At 42.3% G+C, this 24,426-nt stretch overlaps 1 protein-coding gene across 4 annotated transcripts in view; it reads right to left on the bottom strand.

Annotated features, from left to right (window-relative positions):
• The window catches only part of LOC128842694 (multiple epidermal growth factor-like domains protein 6), a 267,105-nt gene that overhangs the window by 51,365 nt on the left and 191,314 nt on the right, over positions 1-24,426 (bottom strand). For all 4 annotated transcript variants that reach the window (XM_054038817.1, XM_054038820.1, XM_054038818.1 and 1 more), the window contains 10 exons: positions 22,361-22,486; positions 19,483-19,605; positions 17,214-17,336; positions 14,137-14,274; positions 11,980-12,102; positions 11,249-11,371; positions 9,475-9,651; positions 6,469-6,600; positions 2,540-2,668; positions 1,959-2,087 (listed from right to left, as the gene is read on the bottom strand). In XM_054038817.1, the coding sequence (XP_053894792.1) occupies positions 1,959-2,087; positions 2,540-2,668; positions 6,469-6,600; positions 9,475-9,651; positions 11,249-11,371; positions 11,980-12,102; positions 14,137-14,274; positions 17,214-17,336; positions 19,483-19,605; positions 22,361-22,486 (1,323 nt within the window). The remainder of the gene's footprint in view (positions 1-1,958; positions 2,088-2,539; positions 2,669-6,468; positions 6,601-9,474; positions 9,652-11,248; positions 11,372-11,979; positions 12,103-14,136; positions 14,275-17,213; positions 17,337-19,482; positions 19,606-22,360; positions 22,487-24,426) is intronic.

The raw sequence follows: 24,426 nt of genomic DNA, 5'->3' as shown, positions 1-24,426 counted from the left end.
ATTAAATGGAATTGTTAATTTTGCAATTACACATGACTTCTTTTAGAATGTCTACACACAGATCTGCAGAGAGTGCTATCACTGTACTTCTGAGCAAATATATACATACACAAGCACTCAGGTGTGTACACATGAGCATGTGTGTGTGTGTAAAATACAGTTTACATAATTCTTGTATTAACAAACTCGTTTTATTTTGGGCAATGTGAAGTGAATGTAATAATCAGAAATGTTCAAAAGTAGAGCTAGTTGCAATCTTTTGAACAAAACTTATTTTGGGTCAAAAATAAAAGTTTTAATGAAAAAGTACTGGTAATTTTTCCCATTTTTCTATTTAAAAAAAAAAACAGAAACTTTACATGACAAAAATAGCCTGTTTGTTTTTCATTTTTCATTCTCTCACTTGGCAGTCTTTATTTTCACTGTATCAGAGGGGTAGCCGTGTTAGTCTGGATCTGTAAAAAGCAACAAAGAGTCCTGTGGTACCTTATAGACTAACAGACGTATTGGAGCATGAGCTTTCGTGGGTGAATACCCACTTTGTCAGACATTGGTCTTCTTCGCCTTCAGTAATTGGTCATCTTCTCTTTCCTCTCTTTTCACATCTGTTCTGTTATCATTAGCGTTCTCTTTCTTCTTCACATGTGTTCCATCACCGTATTTCTCTACTTTTTTTTTTATGTTCAGTTGTTAAGTCTTAATTATTTTGTGTTTGTTCAGCTCTCAGCCATTGGAACTTTCTTTCTTTTCTGAGTTCAGCTTAGGGTGACCAGACAGCAAGTGTGAAAAATCGGGACAGGGGGTCGGGGAGGAAATAGGAGCCTATATAAGAAAAAGACCCAAAAAATCGGGACTGTCCCTATAAAATCGGGACATCTGGTCACCCTAGTTCAGCTGTTGGTCACTGTACCTTTCACCTTTATTGTTTTTGACTGTTGGTTACTCTGCTTCTCTTCTCCTTCCGGTGCTCAGTCATTGTGCCCCTCTTCTGTCCCTGTGGTCAGTCGCTGGTCTTTGTTCTTTGGGAGTTTGGTTTTTTGGGGGTTGAAGAACCAGTTTTGTTTGGTCAATGTAGTGATGAGGTAAGATAAAAAAAAGCAGTTTCAAAAAAAGAAAACCCTTTATTTTAGTACAATTCTTATTTTGAAAATGAAAAAAAAAATCACAAAACATTTGAAATGTAAAAAATGGTTCTGTTTTAAATACCAATAGATGAAAATAATTCTGAAATACTGAAAGTTCTCAAGAAATATTTTTTGGTTTTCTACCATCTCTAGTTCCAGCTCCAGACAAACCCCAGCCCTACCCCACCAGCCAGCCCTGACCCAGGGCTCAACCCTAACTCTGGCCTTCCAGATAACCCTGACCTTGATACTAACCCTGCCCAGGGGCCACCAGCCAGCCCCAACCCTAAACCTAGTCACCAGATGGCACTAACCCTAACTCAGATTTGTACATGACCTGGTACCAACCCTATCCCTAGCCTTGGGCCATCCACCATTCCCAATCCCAAACCCAACCCGAACCTGAGTCAGGCCCCACAATCTAGCCCCAACCTTAACCTTAGTCAGGCCCATGACCTGGCCCAAATCTAACAGTATCCCAGGAATACTAACTCTAATCCATTATTTGACCCAGCCTGAACCTAAACCTAACCACATACCTGCTCCAACACTAAATCTAGCCCTAGCCTTTACCCATGATCCGGTCCCAGCTCTAAGTGTAAATATCAGTGAAAATTACACAACACTTCCATGGGCTTGTTAAACATTATCTGCTGTTATATGCCCTGAATTAGCAAGGCACTTAAGCACGAGCCAAACTTAAGCACATTGGGCTATACATTGTTACATAACCTGTTGAATTACATTCTTGTAGAAATGTGTTGAGAGACTTTTTACTCCTAATGAGCCCTGCATGTTTTAAATAAATAGTTTAGAAAAATCATTGAGACTTACTTAGATGGCAGAAGCGACCATATAACCCTGGGTCACACAGACAGGCTCCATAGAGTCTATGGCAATAGCCATTGTTGGCACAGTTACATTTCTTGTTACAGTTCTTCCCAAAGAATCCTTTTGGACAGCCTAGAGGGTGTACAAATAAACACAGCAATTGATGGGCAATACAGTACCAAGCTTTTGCTATAAAATACCATGCCAGCTTCTCTTGGCATACTTTCTACAGCAAATATATTGAGGAAAAAGGATGGTCTTCTGGTTAAGATACTGGACCGGGATTTGGGAGATCTGGGTCTGATACCGGGCTCTGCCACAGTCTTCCTATTTGACTTTGGAAAAGTCACTTAATTTCTATGTGCCTCAGTTTGCCATCCTGAAAATGGAGATATCATCTTCTCTCTCCCACTCTTTGCCTGTCTTATTATTTAGATAGCAAGCTTTTCCCTAGAGCAATGGGGACCTATCTCACTTGTGACCCTTAAGATCTACCATAGTACAAATAAATAAAAATAAGAATAATGGCAAATCACAAGACTCCCAGACAGCAGTTGTACATAATTCAACAACAGAAATCATACCATCCTCACAAATCTGTCCATTAATTCCCGGTGGGCAGTGACATTGTCCTGTTACATGGTCGCATGAGCCTCCATTCTGACACTTACAAATGCTATTACAATCTTTCCCATAAGTCCCAGGGGAGCAAGCTGCAAAGAAAGCAGACGATGAATGGGCTACATAATCTCTTCACTGCATTAGAAGCAAAGTGAAATAATGTTTCAGCCATCAGAATGACACCGAGCAATTAAAGAACTACTTTGGTCAAGCAACCCACAAATGATGCCATGTCACTCTCATTTCCATATACAATAATATCTGTCTCCATGGAGGTTATTGAAAAATGACAGCCGAAGTAACAAAACTCAAATATCTGATGGGAAATGTGTCTTTTAGCTAAATGCAATCCCTGGCATCTTAAAAAAAAAAGCCACGCATGAGGTTTAACTCCCACTGACTATAAATGAGAGTTACCAGGCTCAAAAGTTTTGAAAATTTGGAGGTAATTATTTAGAAGACATATTGCTGCCATTAGCTAAATAAGTTAGATTCGCTGATCTTCCAGAGACACGCTGACTCCATTTGGTAAAGCTGTGATTGTTCTAGCAGAAAACAATTTTTGTAAAAAAGCAGAGCTCCATTATTTTCAGTTTGAGTTGGGTAAATACAGTTGCTGGGATTATCTTCAGTAACTGACTTAATTGACATTTTATCAACACACATTAAGAAACCTGAAATTCAGCATTAATTTTCATCCAGTTTTCTTTCATTCATTATTATGGAAATTTAGCTCCTCATTTGCCCAACTATTAGCTTCCCTAAAAACTGTGATCTATGCTGGTATTAAAAAAAGAGAAAGGGAGAAAAAAAATTTGATATTCATAGAGGGCCAAATCCTGTATTTTCCATTGATCCATACAGGGCAAATTATCATTACCAACATTGCCTTCAGTGGGATGAGGATTTGGCCAATAACCCAGTTCCACAATTCTGTATTCTTTTTAAAGATAGAAAAAAATTCCATTGGATTAAATACATGAAAATCCTTTGTAAGTATATTATTTGTAAAGGGCAGTAGAGAGCATGGGTCCTGCCTCACACAGTTTACAGTTTATGCCCGAGCAACTTTATTACATTATGAATATAGGTAAAACATCCCAATTTGAGAGCCAAAAGACACCACAGTGGCTTACGAACTCTAGCTACGATGCATAGCAAAACTAGAAACTATCACAGTTTAATCTTTTTTGTTCTCATTCCATCACGGCGCCCCAGTCCATGCTAATCAAACTCGCAGTTGATCAATCCTAGGAACCCGCCCCACTGTCATTAGGATTGCAAAATTTTCTCTCTTCCAGTAACTTTCTGTCACCTTTTCTTTCCCCATGACACCATTATGGGTCCATAAGAACCACCACAATGTGAAAACTCCATTGATGAAAGCACAAGCTCTGACTGGCTTTACATAGATAAAGAAAATATGTAGGGTACATCAAGAAATGAGCATTCTATCTATCCATTTGGTTTCTCCTCATCCCTATGCACCTACCCTGACAGAGCATGAAAGTTCTTTTACCAGGAGGCAGAGACAAGAAAAAAAAGAGAATCTCTTGTAACATCACTTCCATATAAAGGGCACTGGCTTATCAACCAGATTCAGTTAGAGAATTCTGAGCATTAAAAACTCTGCTACTAAAAAACAACTCCCATATAGTATGGTAAATAAACAAGAAAATTCATAAAAATAGTCACAAGTCCACCGACACAATAAAAGACTGGGATAGCTTGTCTGGGCTACCATAAAGGGACAACTGGACAAACCATATTTACTTTCTGCATCAACCCAAACAGCAGTACTCTCTGCCAAAAGAGATCTTTGAAAAAGAGTCAAGAGAGCAATGGACTACAGCATAGACCCACTGTAGCACATCAGTATTTTGGGGACAGTGTATAAAATGAATGGGACTTGATATAAAAACAAACACATAAAGAATGGTTACTCATCTTTCATATATGTTGTTCTTCAAGATTTGTTGTATATATTCATTACACCAGGGGTGTGCATGTCTTGTGCACTGGTGCTGGAGAGTTTCTGCTAGCCCTAGAAAAAATGGTAGGGGTGGCCAGGCTGGGCAGCCCCGTCTGAGTCCTAGTGCTCTGAGCTGAGGGTATAAAGGGCAGATGCACCCTGCTCACCCTTCAGATCCTTTGTACTGGACTCTTAGATTAAAGGCTCTGATGTGTTGTGGAAGGAGGGTGTTTCCCTTGATGCAGTAATAATTGCGTAATATCTAGCAAAGGTGTAGACTGTGGACCACGTTGCCATTCTGCAAATGCCCACAACTCACAAATGCCATGGATGTTCAGTGAGCTGAATGTGCAGACAACTTTTCCAGAGGGGTAACACCCTTGGCACTGTAACACATGACAATACAGTTAGTGATCCACTTGGACAGCTGTTGGGCTGTTACGGGTTGCCCCCTCATTTGTTCTGCGTAGGACATGAATACAGACTTCCAGCCGATTGCTGATACCAGGCAAAGGGGCTTCACTTCTCAGGGACCAGTTTGTGTAATATAGCAAAGATAATGATCTAGACTCATAGGCATCCCCCATGGAACCCAGTAGGGCCAATGATGGATCTGGTTCACTACAGGAGATATTCCTCAGCTGTGTAGGCCTCTGGGCTGGTTGGTACTGAGATAGGTCTTTTCCCAGTTGTGGTCATGGGTGATGGCTCCAGCACCTACTCTGAGGAAGCAGGCATCCTCAACATGTCTGGCTTGGGAACCAGAATCAATGGCTCTGCCCTGATCGAGCCAGTAGGGAATGGTACCAGGAAGGTCTCTCCCTTTGGTACCAGAGTGGCAAGCCTGTGAGGTCAAAGAATCCTGAACCAAGGACCTTGACTATGTGGAAGCCATCCCCTTGTTTGGCTTGGGAGCCTCAGAGGGCTCTGAGCACTTATGTCTCTTCCAAGAGTGTCTTGACTAAGGGCATGGCTACACTGGAAACTTCAAAGCGCTGTTGCGGGAACGCTCCCGTGGCAGCGCTTTGAAGTGCGAGTGTGGTCGTGCGCGAGTGCTGAGAGAGAGCTCTCCCAGCACTTCTGGTAATCCACCTCCACAAGGGGATTAGTGCCCAGCGCTCGGAGCCTGTCCACACTAGCACTTTAAAGCGCTCAGACTTGCTGCGCTCAGGCAGGTGATTTTTCACCCCTGAGCCAGCTAGTTAGAGCACTAAGAAAGAAAGAAAGAAAGAAAGAAAGAAAGAAAGAAAGAAAGAAAGAAAGAAAGAAAGAAAGAAAGAAAGAAAGACAGACTTGAGGACACAAAAATGAGTACCACTAACAAGCAAAAAATACTAACTGCACATTCCCAGAGGAACAACAGGCAGAGTGCTTTAACCACAGACCATGGATTGTAAGAAGAATCTGAAGGTTGGGCAGGGGGGTTCTGCCCTTTATACCCTGATCTTGGAGCATGAGGAGCACCAGGGCGCAGGCCTGTGGGTACCTATGGGCACCGCTAAGGAAAACTCTCTGGTACTGGTGCACCAAGTGCACAACGCTTGCTGTAATGGACATATGCAATTACTCGAAGACAAACAAGGGATATTGTACTGATTGCACTTTACTGGATTGGGTGTGGCAATACTTCATAATTCTAAGTTTCCTGATGCATAATTCAGAGTCCCTCTTTTATATTTTAGGCTTAATGTGCCACATAGGCATGGGGGCCTATCAGGTTAAGATGCTGCTGTATCTGCCTCACCTGTAATTAAATGTTGCAAATGCGATCTTTCAATGAGGCAGTTCTATTCCTTAAACAGCTTTTCAGCTCAAAAGCAAAGAGCAGACTTTTTTCTGCTTCTTATGGATTTGCCAGGCCAGTGCTATAGAGCAAGGACCCACTAACTGTAGGATGTTGTCCGAACATACAGTACTTACTTTCATTACATATAAGTCCAGTCCACCCAGGTGAACAGATGCAGCCACTGTTTTCACTGTTACATTTGCCTCCATTTATACAGTCATCACAGCTCAGGCTACAATCATTGCCAAAGGTGTTATCCAGGCAAACTGAAATGGAAAAGCACAGAAGGCTCAGTGAGCACAGGAACATGCTCGTTCGACTAATAAGCTTTAACTTGTTCACTATCATTCCAAATACATAGTGTAAAGAAGGAAATCCATGGAGCACTGTCAATCTAAAGAAAGCAGCATTGGTGTTGTTGATGAATCTTCCCAAATGTCAACGTGTTTTGTCTTGACAAGAAGAGTCCTCAAGTTTAAACATGATGGGCTTTTGCTGGCAGGGCATTCTTGGTGAAGGGCTCTCAACACTGGAAATCAGCTCCACCACTGCCCAACCAGAGTCCAAGTCTGTTGTTCTTCAGGATATGATGTAAGCCCCGGAGATGCTGGATGAGGTCCTGAAGTTCCCCTCTTAAAATTCTGTAGCTTAACAAAGGAAAGTTGGGCTCCCTGCTGCTCATCCCTCATGATACTGTAAATCCCTGCCAGAGAGGTCTTAAGAAAATACTTCTGAAGAGCAAATGTTTTTGTTTTTAGGAGGATCGGATCACATCAACTACCACCTCTTTTCAACAGGATTTCTTGAGAGAGGATATCTATTGCCACCTCTCCAAACCCCTCTTTTCACATTACAGCAGCTGGAAGCTGTCCTATATATTATCAATATACTCACAATATATTCCAAGAGCAAAGTTTAAATTATTCTAGGAAAGTTTATCATGTCTTTTTTTGTTTGTGATTATAAGTAAACATTTTATTTACATGAAAATGTATTTGTTTTTCTAACTCTCTCTCTCTGTCACACACATACACACCCCCTTCAAATCCACACACACTTGCAAGTACAAGCTTGCCTTCTACATAGTGTTTATCATAGACCGAGGGTAAAAAACTTGCCCCAGGTTGAAATATCTGCTTTATATTACTAGCATATCCATTTAATCAGCCTGTCCTCTCAGGAGGTTTGAGGGATATGACAAGAGTCTTTTTTGGAAGGGGATTTCGATGAGGGTTTAAAATGAAGTTGGCAGGATCCTTCAGCTAATATTAAGTCAGTGTTGCTTGTTTTTCATCTGTTATTTTATATGTAAGGGCAGATTTTCTAAGCCATTCAATACCCAACAGCTTCCATTGAGGAACTTGAGTAGGTGGTCAGATTTTCAAACATGTTCAGAATTCAGGAGCTGCCTCCGAGAACAATTTTGAAAAATCAGACCTAAATATCCGTATGCAAAGTGCCATTGAAAAGGTTACCGTGTTTACTTTAAAAATGTAGTAAAAGCCACTAGACCTATAAGTCTAACAGCTTGCAACAGGACATTTTTTGACAGGCTGTTTTGTTAAAATATAGAGCACAGCACAAAAAGACTTTTAAAACTAGGAATAAATAATTTTATATTTGAGAATTTTAAAAAATTGTAAACTTTAAAAGATATTTTCTTTCTTCTAGCACTGCCACCTTTAAGGTATTAGAGCAGCCAATCTTGGCACCCTACATCAGCCTTGGGAAAAGTGCAGCAGCTCAGATACCAAGTTACAACCCCCTAAAAAGACATAGGTTCAATAGTGGAAAAAAACACCAACACTGGGCAATCAATATTAGACTTGGTGCCTATGCTGTTAATTTTTCATGTGGCTATATTGCTTGTCAGTCTCACAATAACTTGCTATGGATGACTGGCTGCTGCTTTACTCTTTCTTCTAGTGTATCTGCTTTCTGTTTAAATGCAAGTTAAACATCACATCATTTTTGGAAGTTTCATCTTTTTTTTTTATAAATAAAACTTAATTGTCTGATTAAAGCCAGGACTAGCCCCTGAATTCTGGCTGTGGAACAAAGTCCCTCTGAAGTGTAATTAGACATTGCAATTACAAAAATGATACCATACAAAAAAAAAATTGTCCTCTCACTATGAGCAAGTAATGCATCCACCAAAAAGAAAGCATAGTGCTTTTGAGTCTATATTATAATGACCAAGCCTTCTTACTTGGCTGGAACAACATGGATGTTGAGTCTCAGGTAACTTCCAGGTTGGATACACACTTGTTCAGGCAAATACATGGCATGGCATGTGTACATTTCTATGGTTACACACACACTGACTATTCAAGTTTATGACCAGATCAATACCATCATTCCTTCCACATACACTGCACAAAATATTCAGCCGTTACATTTCTTTATCTAGATCGGGGTCGGCAACGTTCGGCACGCGGCTCGCCAGGGTAAGCACCCTGGCGGGCCGGGCCAGTTTTATTTACCTGCTGACGCGGCAGGTTTGGCCAGTCGCAGCCCCCACTGGCTGCGGTTCGCCGTCCCGGGCCAATGGGGGCGGCGAGAAGCGGCGCGGGCGAGCGATGTGCTAGCCGCGGCTTCTCCCACCCCCATTGGCCCGGGACGGTGAACTGCGGCCAGTGGGGGCTGCGATCGGCCGAACCTGCCGCGTCAGCAGGTAAATAAAACTGGCCCGGGCCGCCAGGGTGCTTACCCTGGGCGAGCCGCGTGCCGAACGTTGCCGACCCCAGATCTAGATTTTCTGTGAGGCTGGAGTCCAGCAGCACCGGCACTGCGGAGAATATTGCCCCCTTCTGAGGTAGCAGTCAGGGCTATTGGCAATCGTGTTTCCCCCATAGCCATTCTGACTGAAGCCACCCTCAGCCTTCAGAATGATTCAGGGAACCTGTCTTTGGCTAGCACACTTCCTTCCAACATCCTCTGAAGGCAACCCTCTTCGCCCCAGAATTTGGCCCTCTGTCTTGTTGTCTGACCTCATGTCAGCTCCAGTCTTTCTGGCTCTGTTCATTCTCCCCTCAAGATCTCTTTCCCACCCTAGAGAATCTCCATCCTTCACAAAGCTGCTGGCTATGACCACCATATGTTTTCACTCCTAAAAAACTACAATCTTTTAATTTACTTACCAACTTTACGCATGAGAGTGAGTTCTCCTCGTACATCTTTGTCCTCATCCTCATAGAAGGCGCCAAGTCCAGCAGCATAATGAAGCAGTTGAGGAGGTCTTCTGAACCGAAGACCTGGAATCCTAGCGATCTCCAGTTTCTCTTCTTCCTCCTCCTCCAGTTCATCATCCTCTAGTGCTAAGAACACAGAGCCAGCTTCAGAGCTTCCTCTTACCACTCCGGAGTTCAGTCCTCCTTTTACAGCTTTTTGTGCATCAAGTCAGACCGATATTATTTAAAATGTACAGTACATAAAATAGTCACACTTGATCTGTTTTATTATTCATATTAATGGAGTACATATTAGCAGAAAAAAGAGAGGAAAGAACAACTGAGCCTCATCTAAAACCCTAGATCTAAACTCTGAATCTGGGGTTGGATAAGTCTGCAGCTCAAACCAACAGTATCTCTATGGGTATGTCCACATTGCAATCAAAGTGTGACTGCAGTACATTAGACATACCCAAACTAGCTTTGATCTAGTTAGTTTGACTAACAATAGCCGTAAAGCTGGGGACGCACGGGCAGCAGCACAAGCTTGCCCCATAAGGACGTCTGCAGGGCTCCGGGAGGGCTTGTACAGATCATTCCGCTGCCTGTGCTGCTGTGGCTTCACTGCTATTCTTACTTGAGCTAACTAGATTAAAGCTAACTTGGGTCTGACTCAGGGCTGGCTCCAGCTTTTTTGCTGCCCCAAGCGGCGGAGGAAAAAAAAAAAAAGATTGGGTTACCGCCAAAGTGCTGCCGAAGAGGAAGACAGGGAGTGAAGGACCCGCCACCGAATTGCGGCAGAAGACTGAAGCGGACCAATTGAGCTGCCTCTGAAGTGCTGCTGCTGCCGACCCAGACGTGCCGTCCCAACAACGGACGGCCTGCCGGCCCTTTCTATTGGCAGCCCCAGGCACCTGCTTTCTTCGCTGGTGCCCGGAGCCGGCCCTGTCTGATTACACATGCTGCAGTCCCCGCTCTGATTGCACTGTAGACATACCCTATATTGGGCCAAATTTGAGCATGCTGAAGTTCAAACCTGGAATTACATGCCCCATCCCCTTGCTGCCTGCCCCTTCCCTCCCCCAAATCTGGGAGTATTTCAATCACATTGTAAACATTACAAGTTTGAATTTAGATCTGCTGCTCAATTTACAGATTTTTGTTTTGGGCCTGGCTCTAAAACACATAAAAAGCTGAAAATTCAGCACTACAAGAATATACAATTAGCTGTTTTTTTTTCAGTTGGATATAAATATCAAGCTCCCTCCCATAGTTTAGTCAATGATTAAACTAGATTATTAAATGAGCAGTCATTGGACCAAACTCTGTCCTAGTTACACTGGTAGAAATCCAGAGTCACTCCATTGACTTCAGTGGGGATATTCTGGATTTTCACTGGTTTAACAGAGCAGAATTTGAATCTCTGTATTTTTTTATGTGATGCCTATCTTCTTAATATAATTGAAATAAGAGCAATATTAACTTGTCAAAATAAAATAGGTTGAGATTTTGAGAGCAGTGCAGTAAATTTAGCCACACATCTTCCATTAATCTGATGGCCACGCCACTATTTTGAGGGCTCACATGGGACCTACATGCTTCATATGGCTTGGCTTCGCTACCTTTAAGGTGTCTCAAGTTGGGCACCCAAAATCTCTAGTCTCTTTTAGAAATCTTGACTCTAAAGTCACGTTCTAAATTGGTGAGAAGTGTTTAATTGTCTTCAAGCTTTACAATAACTTACAGATGCAGGAATGTCTATTGAGATTAAGTCTGTAGCCTTCTCTACACATGCACTCATATGACCCCAGAGAATTAACGCAGATTTGGTCACAGCTGGCATTGTCACCAAGACACTCATCCACATCTGGAAAACAAATATTAATGGTAACTAGTGACAGGTTTGGATAAAGCAAGAGCCTACCTGAATCTTTGTCCAAAATTTAAAACTCATTCTGGAGATCTGGAAAACGTTGTTTAATTGTTTTCCCATTCTTTGTGCTCCCCAGTTCTCACCATAAGTGCATGAGGGAAGAGGCTATTCTTGCCATATTTATGGCTCAGCTAGAAGCACCAGAAATACAGCACCGCTTGTAGGTCCAAGAATTCTGGACATGTATCCCAACTTCTAGGGTTTAGCCAAACCTCCAAATATTGGGCTTCACCCTTCATGTAAGATTACTAAGGCAATCATCTTTTATGACATGTTCATGTATCATGTGCATGGGGGAAGGGGAAAAGGCTCCTTCTATGTTGACTCATCTCTTGTGCTCCTGCTTAGGGGCCTATCTGTATGCAACCCTGAGTCACTACTGCACCCCATTGTTATAAAATGGAAACAGTGCTAAAATCCTATCAACAAAGCAGTATTTGTTGCCACGCTCTCTTAGTAGGGAAATTGCTACGAAACGCTTGAAATCTTTTTTTCCTTTTGTGCTCTGAGTCAGCCTTAGCCAACAGTGTTAAGCCGTTTACCATCACATACGCAGCCATCGGTGTTAAGCCGGAACCCTGCCTTGCAGCTGCACTCGTAGCCTCCAATGTAGTTGATGCAGAACTGGGAACAGCAGGCCTCGCTGGACTCACATTCATCCAAGTCTGAAGGAAGAAAGGGGGGGGGGGGGGGGGTTCAGTTAGGCTTCCTGGTGGCAATTCAAACACAGATTGTGCTGAACAGACAACCTGCTCATCTGACTCGTGAAATGAATCTACTTTAAAAAACTGTTATTAATGCACTCTCGGTCATTTTAGCCCTCACGGTTTTGTAATTTAGATAGAAAAGAGAATGTACATCAGTGGCCAGTTTTTCTGTGTCTTATTTATCACCTCCCCCATCTCAATTTTTTTTAAACCTTCAGACAGGGCTGTCTACAAGAACACTGCCACATATTAAGAACAGGTGTTGCCTACATTTTGTCACAGGGGCTTATTCTATATTTGTACAGCATCTAGAACTGGTCCAGGACTGGCATTCTGATCCAGTGTGTGTGTGTGGGGGGGGGGCTCCTATGTGTTACCAAAATACCAATAAAACAACAGCAACTCAATCACCCTAGCATATAACTAGCATCTCTTCACTATTAATTAATCTCCAGCTGATCATTTTTCATATGAATATTTTCAATCCTCAGGCCTGTTATGACATAAAATAGACAGCAGTGAACAGAAACCTTCGGTTCAACAAAGCATTCTCAGAGAAGAAGATACATATTTATAAGCAATTTTACTTTTTGATACTCAACTTGCCACCATCTCATTGTGTCTTGTATAAGCAGGGAAGTTTATGTGGTCAAAAACTGTTGTCCCGATTAACGGAAACAAGAATCAAGCTGCTATCATTTAACTGCAGGCTCTCAGCTGATCTCAGCCCTTTCAGTGTTTTGAGCTATTAAGTGGGGATTCAAGAGGTAGCCTGTCAATGCTGAGTTTGCAAAATGCTTTTGACCATTAACTAGATGAGCAGCCACAGATGCGAAAGGTCAGCGTCTCAATTAACCTTGGAATGGGCACCACCATTATTAGGAAATGTACACACCAGACAGTGGAGAAAGAAAATGTAATCAATCAATGGAGGCTAGAGGTCAGCACAAAATTGATTAAAGCAGATTATTTGAACAAAGAGTATTCCTTTTCCTGCAAATGTCACAAGCAAAGCTGCCCAGCAATATTTCAGATGATATCTTGTCTCCTAGTTCTATTAAAAGCTCATTGTGTATTTTGAAAAGTGCAGCTTGCAGCCAATGAAAAAGATTTTTGCTGTCAGAACACCTTTTCACTTCCTCAGCTCTGTTGAAAGCTTCATCTATGCTCTCACCTCACCTTGACCTTGACCATGATAACTTTCTTCTTTATGAGTACTCATTTAGCCCGTCTCTAGGCTCCAGCATGTGTAAAATGCTGCTGCCTGTCTTCTTATACACACAAAGAAACAAGGCTACATAATCCCATTGTTAACCCAGCTGGCTCCCAGTTCATTTCAGGATCCAGTCCAGAATTGACCTTCTTGTTTTAAAAATTCTCCATTATCAGCCTCTTTCACAGATCTCCACATTTTTCTTCCTACTCCTCTAATATTTCCCTGCTTTCACGTCCCATGGGAAATTTCTCACATAGTAGGAGATGTAATCTTGACAATGGATGAGCATGATAGGAGCTGAAGAACTTCTCTACTGCAAAGTGGACTCCAAGTGGGCTCATATCACTTTTGAAAATTAGTCCAATGTGCACAACTAGAGGTGATCATCTCCTGGTTGCTTGGAATATGGAAAACCTTAGAAAAAGGAATTTTAATCCCTGAGGACACAGGAAATAAGTTTGGGCTGTGAACAATTTGGTCATCTTGACAACAATTTCATGGAGGTGTCATTTTTCAATGCAGGTAGAAGCATTAAGTAATAATCCCATCAAACCCTCAATAGGCCAAGTCGAAATATTGAATGGGAAGTTTAGACAAGCTCCAGTTTACTGAAATACCAAAAGGAAGGACAAGAGGAAGGGGAAAAACCAGACACCTCCAAAAGTGAGAGCTTTATTCTAGGCTTCCCCTTACACATCCATCTCCCTTTCTGTTCTGATGGACCATGTGTACCTTCTCCCCTCTTTGAAAGAGATGCCGCATTTACCATGTATTACCTATGCACGTTTTCCCATCCAAATCAAGGAGATATCCCTGGTTGCAAGAACAGTGAGGCCCACCAGTCGAGTGCTCGCAGTGATGAGAACAACCACCATTGTTGCTTTCGCAGCTATTGACAATTTCCATTTCGATGCCTTCCAGGGAAATGATCAAAAGAATATTAATAAGTAAGCACAAAAGGAGAGTAATTAGAGAATACAATATGTCCATAAACTGATTGCTGGGAAGCTAAACACTGCAGAAGAAAATATAAACTCACCCACGCAGAGGTTAGAAGAGCATGTTGGGGGCTACTGAACAATGTTCCATTGTATCATTGTATCATATTCACCTTTGTGCTGAATAACTTGGTGCTGGCCCACGGTTACAGAAAAGTGTCTATTGCACCAGTGTACACAAAATACATATCCCCGGGTGCACTTCACATAGACTTTGAACAAGGGCAGTGCGCTTGCACACTAGAAGAAGAGATTGGGAGCATTCTAGGAAGCATGAGAATTAGACAGAGGGCTCACCAAGGCGGGGTTTTGCTTTGTTCATTTCAAACAGGGTGCTCTTAGGGTACAGCCAGCAAAAGCAGGCAGGGGGAGAATAAGTTTTCAAACTATTCCAACAGGTATTTTCATGTTCATATTCATGTAGAATACCATAGCTCAGGAATGTAGCCCCAAATGTTCGCCTAACCAGGAATGCGTGAAACATGCTGTCCTGACACTCTTTGGTTTATTAGAGACATTGGAAGGAGGTGCACAGCAGCTGGAGTTTTTAGAAGGAATTCAGACTTATTTCTCCAGGATTTGTCCTGGGGGCTTCAAGACTACACAGACTCCAGCTACACTGCCTGAATGCCTTCACCCTGCCATGACCCAGGCATCACTCAGCTTCTTTCTCGGTTTTTTTGCAGGCACCTTGTGGCTGCATAACACGAGAGAACATGGACACGGACTATGCTCCCCAACAAAGTTTTGCCCAGGCCCTGTAGAAGGGCTCATATGGGAGGGGAAGCTCCTTACATCCTCATGCCCACCTATGTCCTTCATTTGCAGACCTGTAGAATGAAGGTGAATCATAATCCACCACTCTAAGTATACAGCCAGATTGCATCTTTTAAGCATGGCCCCATTTTGAGGGTGATCCAAGTTGCAACACCCCAGCAGGAGCACTGGAAAGCACTGTGTCTTAAGGAGCTGCCATGCCTGCTGGAGCATTTCAGCATGTAGAGAGAGTGTGTGCTTGCTGTTAGAGCTTGTACAAAGGTGCAGCTTTATACTTGCCTCTGTGGCCAGCCACGTCAGCTGGTTGGTGTTTATATGTGGGTGCGTGATGGTGCCTACACTTTGCCCCTTCTTGCACCACTACCTGAGCAGTCCCTATGCTCAGGAGATCAGGGACTGCAATACTGGCTGGTGCAGGTGGTAGGGGAGAGAGAGAAGGCCATATATGATTCATAGTAAGAAGTATGACCATTTATTCAGAGAGAGGAATGATGGTTGGGGGCTGGGGAAGGGTTCCCTGGGACTCAGGAGACCTGGATTCCATTCCTTGCTCCAATTACTGTGTCACGTTGGACACATAATTTCAATGGGTGTGAAGCACCTAAATACCTTTGAAGGTTTGGGCCTTTAGTCTCTCTGTGCCTCAGTTCTCCATCTGTAAAATGGGGATTAATCGCACTGCCTGGTCTCACATGGGTGTTGTGAGGATAAATACATTAAAGACTGAGGTGCTCAAGATAATATGGTAATGCTGGCCACATAAGTACCTAAAACAGATTCAGAATATTTTTGTTTTAATTTGTTTTCTTAATGTTGTATACAAGGGGAGTTAGGTGCCTAAATCTTATTGATTTAGGCACCTAACTACCATAAATTTTTCTCAAAATCCACTTGGAAGCCTATCATTTTTTATATTTGCAATTCTTAGCCTTAATGATTTCTGCTCCACAAAGATTTGTCAGTTAATAAGAAAAATCTTTGCATAAAACCAGGGTGAACCTAAGTGGTCTAGACCCCTTATACTGCTCACATAAGATATAATTTTCTGTGTATCAGTAGCATCTCTTTTTGCTATGGTGATATGCATTGTTCCTCATTTGTATCTCAAATAGTTTTTCAGTTTTGATAATCATTGTGTATTTAGTTTTATTTGTATGGTTTGAAATTGCTTTTCCCCCCGTCATTAAAACATTGCATAGAACAACCCCGCCCCCAAACATTGTATTAACCTCTAGTGCACAATGTATGTGGGAAATTCTGCTGAAAATCTCTGCCCAGCATCATTAGATTGAACAGTTACTGCCTACCTCTTCACTAAAACAGGTCATGCTTTTGTCTACAACAGCATTCCTGAGAGCAGACCCATAAAAAACACAAACTTTTCCAGCCCATCTCCTTTATTAATCTAAAATCTACCCCTTAGGTTAGCCTGAGGATCACTTATCATCACAGGGAGCAAGTTACTAGTTTGTTGAGTAGACGATGTTTAAGAGAGCCAGCTGTGAAGCATTTAAACACTGATTGAGGAAGGACAACTGGGAATTTAATAGCCTTGGTAGTCTTAGTTCCTTGATTATTTTCATCGTCAAAGATCTTGCTTTTTTACTCAATACACTTTTCTAAATGTCAGAAGAGTCCTGACTAAATCCGAAGAGATGACAAGCATGTCAGGCTCCCATGTGGGTTTTCCCTTTGCATCAAGTACAGGGCATGAGAAAAAGGAGGGTGAGAATGAATAAATTCCATTTAACATCAGTAAAATGCATATGTGCCTTTGGGTAACTCCAGAATCAGACCCACCATATAATTCATTACCTTTTGAAGGTAAACCAGTAGGGCTTTTTGCCCTTTGAAAACAAGGAGGCTGTGTGCAGTGGAGTAATGGTTGAAATACATGCTCAAGAATATCTACATTTGCAAAATGGCAGCAGTGTTTCTGATGAAGGCAAGAATATTCAGCTTGAATTTTTGCATCCTTTTTTATTGCCAGGAGTTCTAATCTGATTGCATTAAAACTGAAGTACTGCATTATCCAGGTAAGATCACCTGAAATGCGTTGCTGTGAAACTTTTACTTACGGTAACACTGCTTTCCATCAGCCCCCAGCTCAAAGCCAGGATTACAAACACAGGTGAAAGACCCTAGGGTGTTCACACAACGATGAGCACACCTGGCTGTCTCTTCTGCACACTCATCAATGTCTGCAAAAGAAAGATCAGCAATGAGATCAGTTGGGATATTTTAAAGAAGTTATACCCTTCCATGCTCATATAAACAGAAGTCTTCAGAAGCGTCCATTGAAATAACATCTTATGGTTAGTAGACAAGGCAGCACCGAGCAATTCCACAAACACTGAAGCCACAATACCGTCCTTCAAAATAATACTTTACATGTATAATATCACGTTTCACCTGAGGCTGTCATCACTAGACCACACTCCTTATACCTATTACTTTTAAACCAATGGTAAAAGAGACGCCTGATTATCTATACTGCTCGGACAATGTCAAATCGGTTTGGATATGTCCTGAACTGTACATCCTCCCACCAAGATTTCTGCATGGGATGGTGCCATGGAGACCAGCATCTCCTCTGCTGCACCACCCCTTGAACTCTGCAGAGCTCCCTCTATACATCATATGTCTACACTGCAACCAGAGGCTGTGATTGTGGCACACACAGACATACCTGAGCTAGCTTTAATCTAACTAGCATAAGTACCAAAAGCAGTGAAGCCAGGGCATCACAGACTTCAGTGCAGGCTGTAGGAACCCATCTGGGATCATGGGTACTTACGTGGGGCAGCTAGCACAAGCTAAAGCCCATGTTGTGGTGGCTTCTATGCTATTGGTACTCACACGAACTAGATTAAAGCTAGCTCAGGTATGTCTATGCATGCTGCAATCACAGTGCAGAGTAGACACATCCAAAAGTTGAGTTAAGAGATAGCTACACTGATCAAAGGAGGGGCACTCCATGTCTTCCCTGTGAAAAGGGGAAGAGATGCACATGGAAGGGGGTCCTCTACAGGCACATCAAAGTGCTCTGACCCATCATCATTGAACTCTGCAAATTAAGTGCCAGTACAGAAGAATATAGTTCCGCACAGCTGGAAAACCCAAAGGAGCAGGAGGAGGATCGCTTTCAAGCACAGAATAATTAACAAAATTCCTCATGCTAAAAAGCCAAGTTCTGACCTCGTAGAGAATAGCTGCACAAGAACAAAAACTAAGAAACTCAGATTTCTTTCTAAGTTTACATTTCTGGCTATTTCATTTTAATTTTCCCAAGTTACATTTTGTAATTAGCCAAGCATGCTGGGGTAAGGAGAAGTTCTGTGCTCCTCACCAAGACCCTTTTATGGCACAGCAGCATGTAACACTATGCACGTGATCAGTGCCTTTGCAAGAGTGGGGCCCAGGGCTGTACAGAAACCATTTGCTACTTTGTGGAAGTTTTCAGGGTGAAAGATTTGGCAGCTTCCCTAAAGTTGTCACAGTGTAAAGCTTGCCAAGATTTTATTCAGATTTGTTAATTAGCTGTCACTTCACAAGCTGGAGATTTTGGCAAAATTATGTGAATTTTCAAAGAAACCTTGGGGAGTTAGGTGCCTAAATCTTATTGATTTAGGCACCTAACTATCATAGATTTTTCTCAAAATCCACTTGGAAGCCTATCATTTTTTATATTTGCAATTCTTAGCCTTAATGATTTCTCTCCACAAAGTGGTTTCTTTATTAATATGAAAGTAGTTCCCTGGCTGAAAATCCGTTTGAATTCTAAATAGGTTGTCACTGATCTAGATCAGAGTGTTATCTGAACCAATTTTCCAATATCTTCATCTGGGGCATTATCTCAAAAGGGACCACACGTGAATAATGCCAGATTATCCATAGATCCTCATCCAATTAACAGTAAATACAATTTCTTAAAGGATTAAAACATGTAACTGTCATTATTAAAACAACCTTTGGACGCGTAGGGATAGTCAAAAAATAAAATAGAACTGCTGTTTTGTATTACACATCCATATGTGCAAGTGCATGCACACGGGTGTGTGTGAAAATATTATATTTAGTGTGTGTGTGTATATAAAATAATATTTTCACACACACCCATGTGCATGCACTTGCACATATGGATGTGTAATACAAAACAGCATATATAGAGAGAGAGTGTGTGTGTGTGTGCATGTGTGAAAAATATTATATTCTATACACACAGTACATACACACACACACACTCACACACAATTTACTCATTTCCATTAAAAGTGCCGTTCCACTGAAATAATACCAAATAATGCCCTTCTTCCCCATTAAATAGTCTTTTTCGCAGCTTCTTACCTCCACAGGACTTTCTGTCTGCAGAAAGATAGTACCCAGGATGGCACTCACACTTTGCAAATCCTCTCTCATTTTGACAGACGTGTGAGCATCCTCCATTCCCACTTGTGCAGGGGTCCATCACTGAAAGCAATTAAATTTACTGTCAACTTAAAGGTCATGCTTTTGTCTGAAAATGGTTTTACCTTCCATTGTTACAAGATGATTGTAACTGAGGGTACGTCTACACTGCAATTAAACACCTATGGCTGGCCTGTGTCAGCTGACGGGCTCATGGGGCTTGGGCTGCCGGGCTGTTTAATTGCAGTGTAGACATTAAGGGCTAGTCTACATTGGCAACGCTAAAGCGCTGTGAGAGAGCTCTCCCAGCGCTCTAAAAAAACCACCTCCATGAGAGGCGTAGCTCCCAGCGCTGGTGCCCTGTCTACACTGGTGCTTTACAGCGCTGAAACTTGCTGCGCTCAGGGGATGTTTTTTCACACCCCTGATCGAGAAAGTTGTAAATTGCCAGAGTAGACAAGCCCTATGGCTCAAGCTGAAGCTTGGGCTCTGGGATCCTGCGAGAGGGATAGGGTCCCAGAGCCTGGACTCCAGCCCAAGCCCATATGTCTATACCACAATTAAACAGCCCTGTAGCCTGAGCACTGCAAGCTGAGTCAGCTGATATGGGCCAGCTACAGGTATTTCATTGCAGTGTAGATATACCCGAATGTCTACATCAGGGGTCGGCAAACTTTCCGAAGTGGGGTGCCAAGTCTTCATTTAGTCACTCTAATTTAAGGTTTCGCATGCCAGAAATACATGTTAATGTTTTTAGAAGGTCTCTTTCTATAAGTCTATAATATAGAACTAAACTATTGTTGTATGTAAAGTAAATAAGATTTTTAAAATGTTTAAGAAGCTTCATTTAAAATTAAATTAAAATGCAGATCCCTCCGGATCACTGGCCAGGACCTGGGCGGTGTGAGTGCCACCGAAAATCAGCTCACGTGCTGCCTTTGGCACACGTGCCATAGGTTGCCTACCCCTGGTCTACATGAATGTAGACATTGCTGAAAGAGGAAAAAATATTTGACAGCACTTTGTTTCCAGTTACATTCACTGTTTCATTATCCTCCATTTCCTCTGTTTGTGTGCATCTTTCATACCACAACAAGAACAGAAAGAACATTTTAAAAAAGATAGGAAAATGTGGTTGAAAATCCACTAAAACAGTGTGTGTGCACGCGTGTACTTTAGAGACAGCGATAGTATCAGAAATAACATTTTACTCATTTCATTTTAATTGATTAGATTTCAAAAAATGAAATTTCTTTGAATTTGTGTGAATAACGGGGAATCTGCAGAGCTTCCAGATGAAGGACACTGCCTTTAATCCTCTGCCTTTCTTGGTTGATATCTGACATCTGAACAGGCACTTGGCCCATGACAAAGTAGTGGGCTGACAGAGGCAGAAGATATATAGCAGCTGAAGAACTTTTAATGATGGTGTAAAATACACTTGCCTATCGCATGTAAATGATTATTGTAAAAAGCATGAAAGGTAAACAAGCAAACAAGATCCTAACACAACTGGGACTAGATTCCTTCCAGCCTTGAGAAACAAGGAACCCACAGTACTAAATTGGCACCTTCCCTATTGTTTTATAATTACTAGGCATCGTCTATCCATTGCTGATGAACTGCTGCCCTCAGTGGCTGGCTAACCCTAATCAGCCCCAATGGTGTCAGAGAGTGAACCTTTACAGTTATTTGCACTGCAGTAATTGAATTCAAAAGCCTCACAACCTTAGGGGCCTGATCAGACTTCCATTTAACTCAACGACTGTTTTGCCCTACCATTTTGGAGACCAGTTGCCCACTCTCGCCTGCTAATGGTCTCATCATTTGGTTCATCTTGATTAACATGAATGTTATACATTCAGCCACACAATAGGCCACACTGACACCAGAACAGGCATAAAAGAAACAACCTCGCTCCAAATCTTCCACTGAAATGCCATCAAGAATTCAGCTCAGATTGACTCTGTGCAGAACAGAGATTGTACATAAAGTTGGATGGCCAAATCCTTAGGCAAAACTCACTGCAAACATGCTGAATTGGAAATGAGTAGAACTGCAGGATTTACTCCTTAGTCTTTATATATAGTGTACTGCAGAATAGAAACAATATACAGCTGACTTTTTGATGGGAGTTTTGGCTGAGTAATGCCACAAGATATTGCCCCAATCACCTATGACATATGCAAGTGCATACTGCCAGTTATCATTGCCTTGAGAACTGATGAACTAGTTAACACTTGCAAAAGAAGGGGAAAAAACAGGGTAGCATTATTGTTCTTTATTTGTACAGCATCTAGTACAATGGGGTTCTAGACTGTGACTATGGTCTCTAGGTGCTGCAGTAATACAAATAATAAATAATTGTCAGACAATTTGGTTTAATATCCTAAAGAGGAGGACAGATGAATCAGAGTGTGATTACTGATAACAAAAACTAAAAATGGACAAAGACTATACCTTATGCTGTCATAATTATTACACAAACCATAATTAGTATGTCTTAATAAGCAATTATATGTTATGATTTAAATGATTTTGAGTTCCTACTTTAACTCAAACCAGCATTTAAGGCATGTCCAGAATGACCAGGGATCTATGTAATCAGTAACAAGCTCATTAAAGTCAACAAAAGTGAACTTTGCTCTGCAAAAATGTATATTTAATGCAGTCATTAAAAACCTACAGCGATTTCTGGCCAGCTAGGTGTAAAATAAATTGTAAATAATATATTGTCCAATGCACAAAGGTATGTGCCCCATCTTGTGGTATTGTATTGCTCCTAAAGTGTGCTCACGTCAAGTGCTCTAGGACTTACTTTCGCAGTGTTTGCCGTCTCTCTTCAGCTGGTAGCGTGGATGGCAGTGGCACTTGTAGTGGTGGTCACTGATCTGAATGCATTCCTGTTCACAGCCCCCATTGTTAACAGTGCAGGAACTGACAGCTAGAGCAAAGGAAGGATGAATGCATGAAAGATGTCAAAAACCGAGCTTCTTTGGAAACAACTCAAAGGGTACATTGCAGCAAAGTGCAGTGCAGTTTTCACTTCGGATAGGGCTTTGTGCCGTCTGGGTCATCAGCAGGCACAGATTTAAGGGAAAGGCCCAGCTGGCAAATGAAGTGATAGTACCTCAGTGATAGATCCTGGAGTTGGGGTGAGGCAGCCAGAAGGTGAGGGGGGAAATGGAGCGGAGGCAAGGAAGAAATTAATGGCCAGCGAGGTACCAGGGAAAAGTTGGGAAAAGCTACAGAAGTGGATGAGCGCTGGAGTGGCCACTGGACCAAGCAGGATCTACAGGCTGTTAGGGACAGATTTACATTAGATCAGAGAGTTGCAACACAGATTGAAGCATTGCAACCCTCCGACATGAGGTCTGATCTACATCTAAAACATAGGTCAACCTAGCTACATTGCTGAGGGGTCTGAAAATTCAGACCCCAGACAGATATAGTTAAGCCAACCTAAGCCATGGTATAAACACCACTAGGTTGATGGAAGAATTCTTCTGGCAACTTAGCTACTGCCTCATGAGGGTGTGGCTTTACTACTGCGATGGAAAGATCCCTTCTGTGACTGTAGCAAGTTTCTTCAGTACAGCTCTATACCCACATAGTTGCAGCACTACAGTTGTGCCGCTGTAGCACTTGTAGCGTAGACATACCAGAGAGTAGCAAAACTGATAAGATGCAGTGGCTGATGGACAGGAACCCCACCAATAAGTTCACAAATAAGTAGCATGGCTGATGTACTCCAGAGTGTAATACCACCTGCTGCTGTTGGGAGGACTACTGGTGGAGTTGGAGGCCCAGAGCAGGGAATACAAGCTTCTACTGTGGCACTATTTTTATTCAGCCTAAAAGTTGCAGAGTATAGGGCTGCCCGCACATACTCCCCGCTGCCTCTGTTCCTGCTTTCCCTGACCCAGTTTGGAAGTTGGTGGGAAGGCAATTGAGTTAGAGGGATGGAGCTTTTCTGAGTCTGGTGGTGGTGGGCATCAGGTGGGGTGGGAGGGCAAGATAGTGGGAATGGGTTTTCTGAGCCTAGAGAATGTGTAAGAGTGCATGTGTGATTATATATGTATACACACACACAAATGTGTGCGTACTTATGCATGTGGGTGAGGGGACTATTCAGACTCTCAGGTGGGGAGGTTCTGAACTGTCACATGTTGCCAATTTTCGTGATTTTATCATGAGGTTCACACTACATGGTGTTTTTCATAAAGCCCAGTCTTCTGGAGTCATGGGATTGTGTGAGAATATCTGTTTTCATTTAAAAGAAAAAGGTTTCTAGCCCTCATACACACACAGATATGCTTGAAAATTACCTGAATGCACATTTAAGGCTCAAAAACTAGAAAACAAATTAAAAAGCACCCCAATTTCTTTGGTGAAATTTCCATATTTTTAAGCCAATCATGATGTTTGGGCATATGACATGATTTTTGAACACTTGGGACTAGCGATATTGGGCGCGGGGGGGTGCAGGGGTGGAGTTCTCAGCCTGGGACATAGGTGTGTGTGTGAGGAGGGGGTCATTTTGAGTTTTGGGGTTGGGATGGAGGGAACAGAGAGGGGCATGGTTTGGGTGTCTGGGCTGAGTGCTAGAGAAAATGGATTCAACTGGTGGTGGCAGCAGCAGTGTGTGCTGTGGCGAGATGGCAGGGTAAGAACCTAAATCAAAGGGCAGAGTTTGAGACTAGGGGAGAACAGCAAAGTGAGTCACAGAGATGTAATTACTATTTCCTCCGCACGCTATTAACTGTAAAGCATTTGAGGTTTTTTTATTGTGAAGTGGGAGGTGAAGGGAGAAGGAAGTGGATGTCTCTCTTTCTTCCCACCTACCCACCAATCCCACTTATGGGCCAGCAAAAAACTTCCCTT

This window comes from Malaclemys terrapin, chromosome 9, assembly GCF_027887155.1.
Source record: "Malaclemys terrapin pileata isolate rMalTer1 chromosome 9, rMalTer1.hap1, whole genome shotgun sequence".
Taxonomy (NCBI): domain Eukaryota; kingdom Metazoa; phylum Chordata; order Testudines; family Emydidae; genus Malaclemys; species Malaclemys terrapin.
The sequence above is the reverse complement of the archived record's forward strand: the minus strand, read 5'-3'. Positions and strand labels throughout refer to the sequence as shown.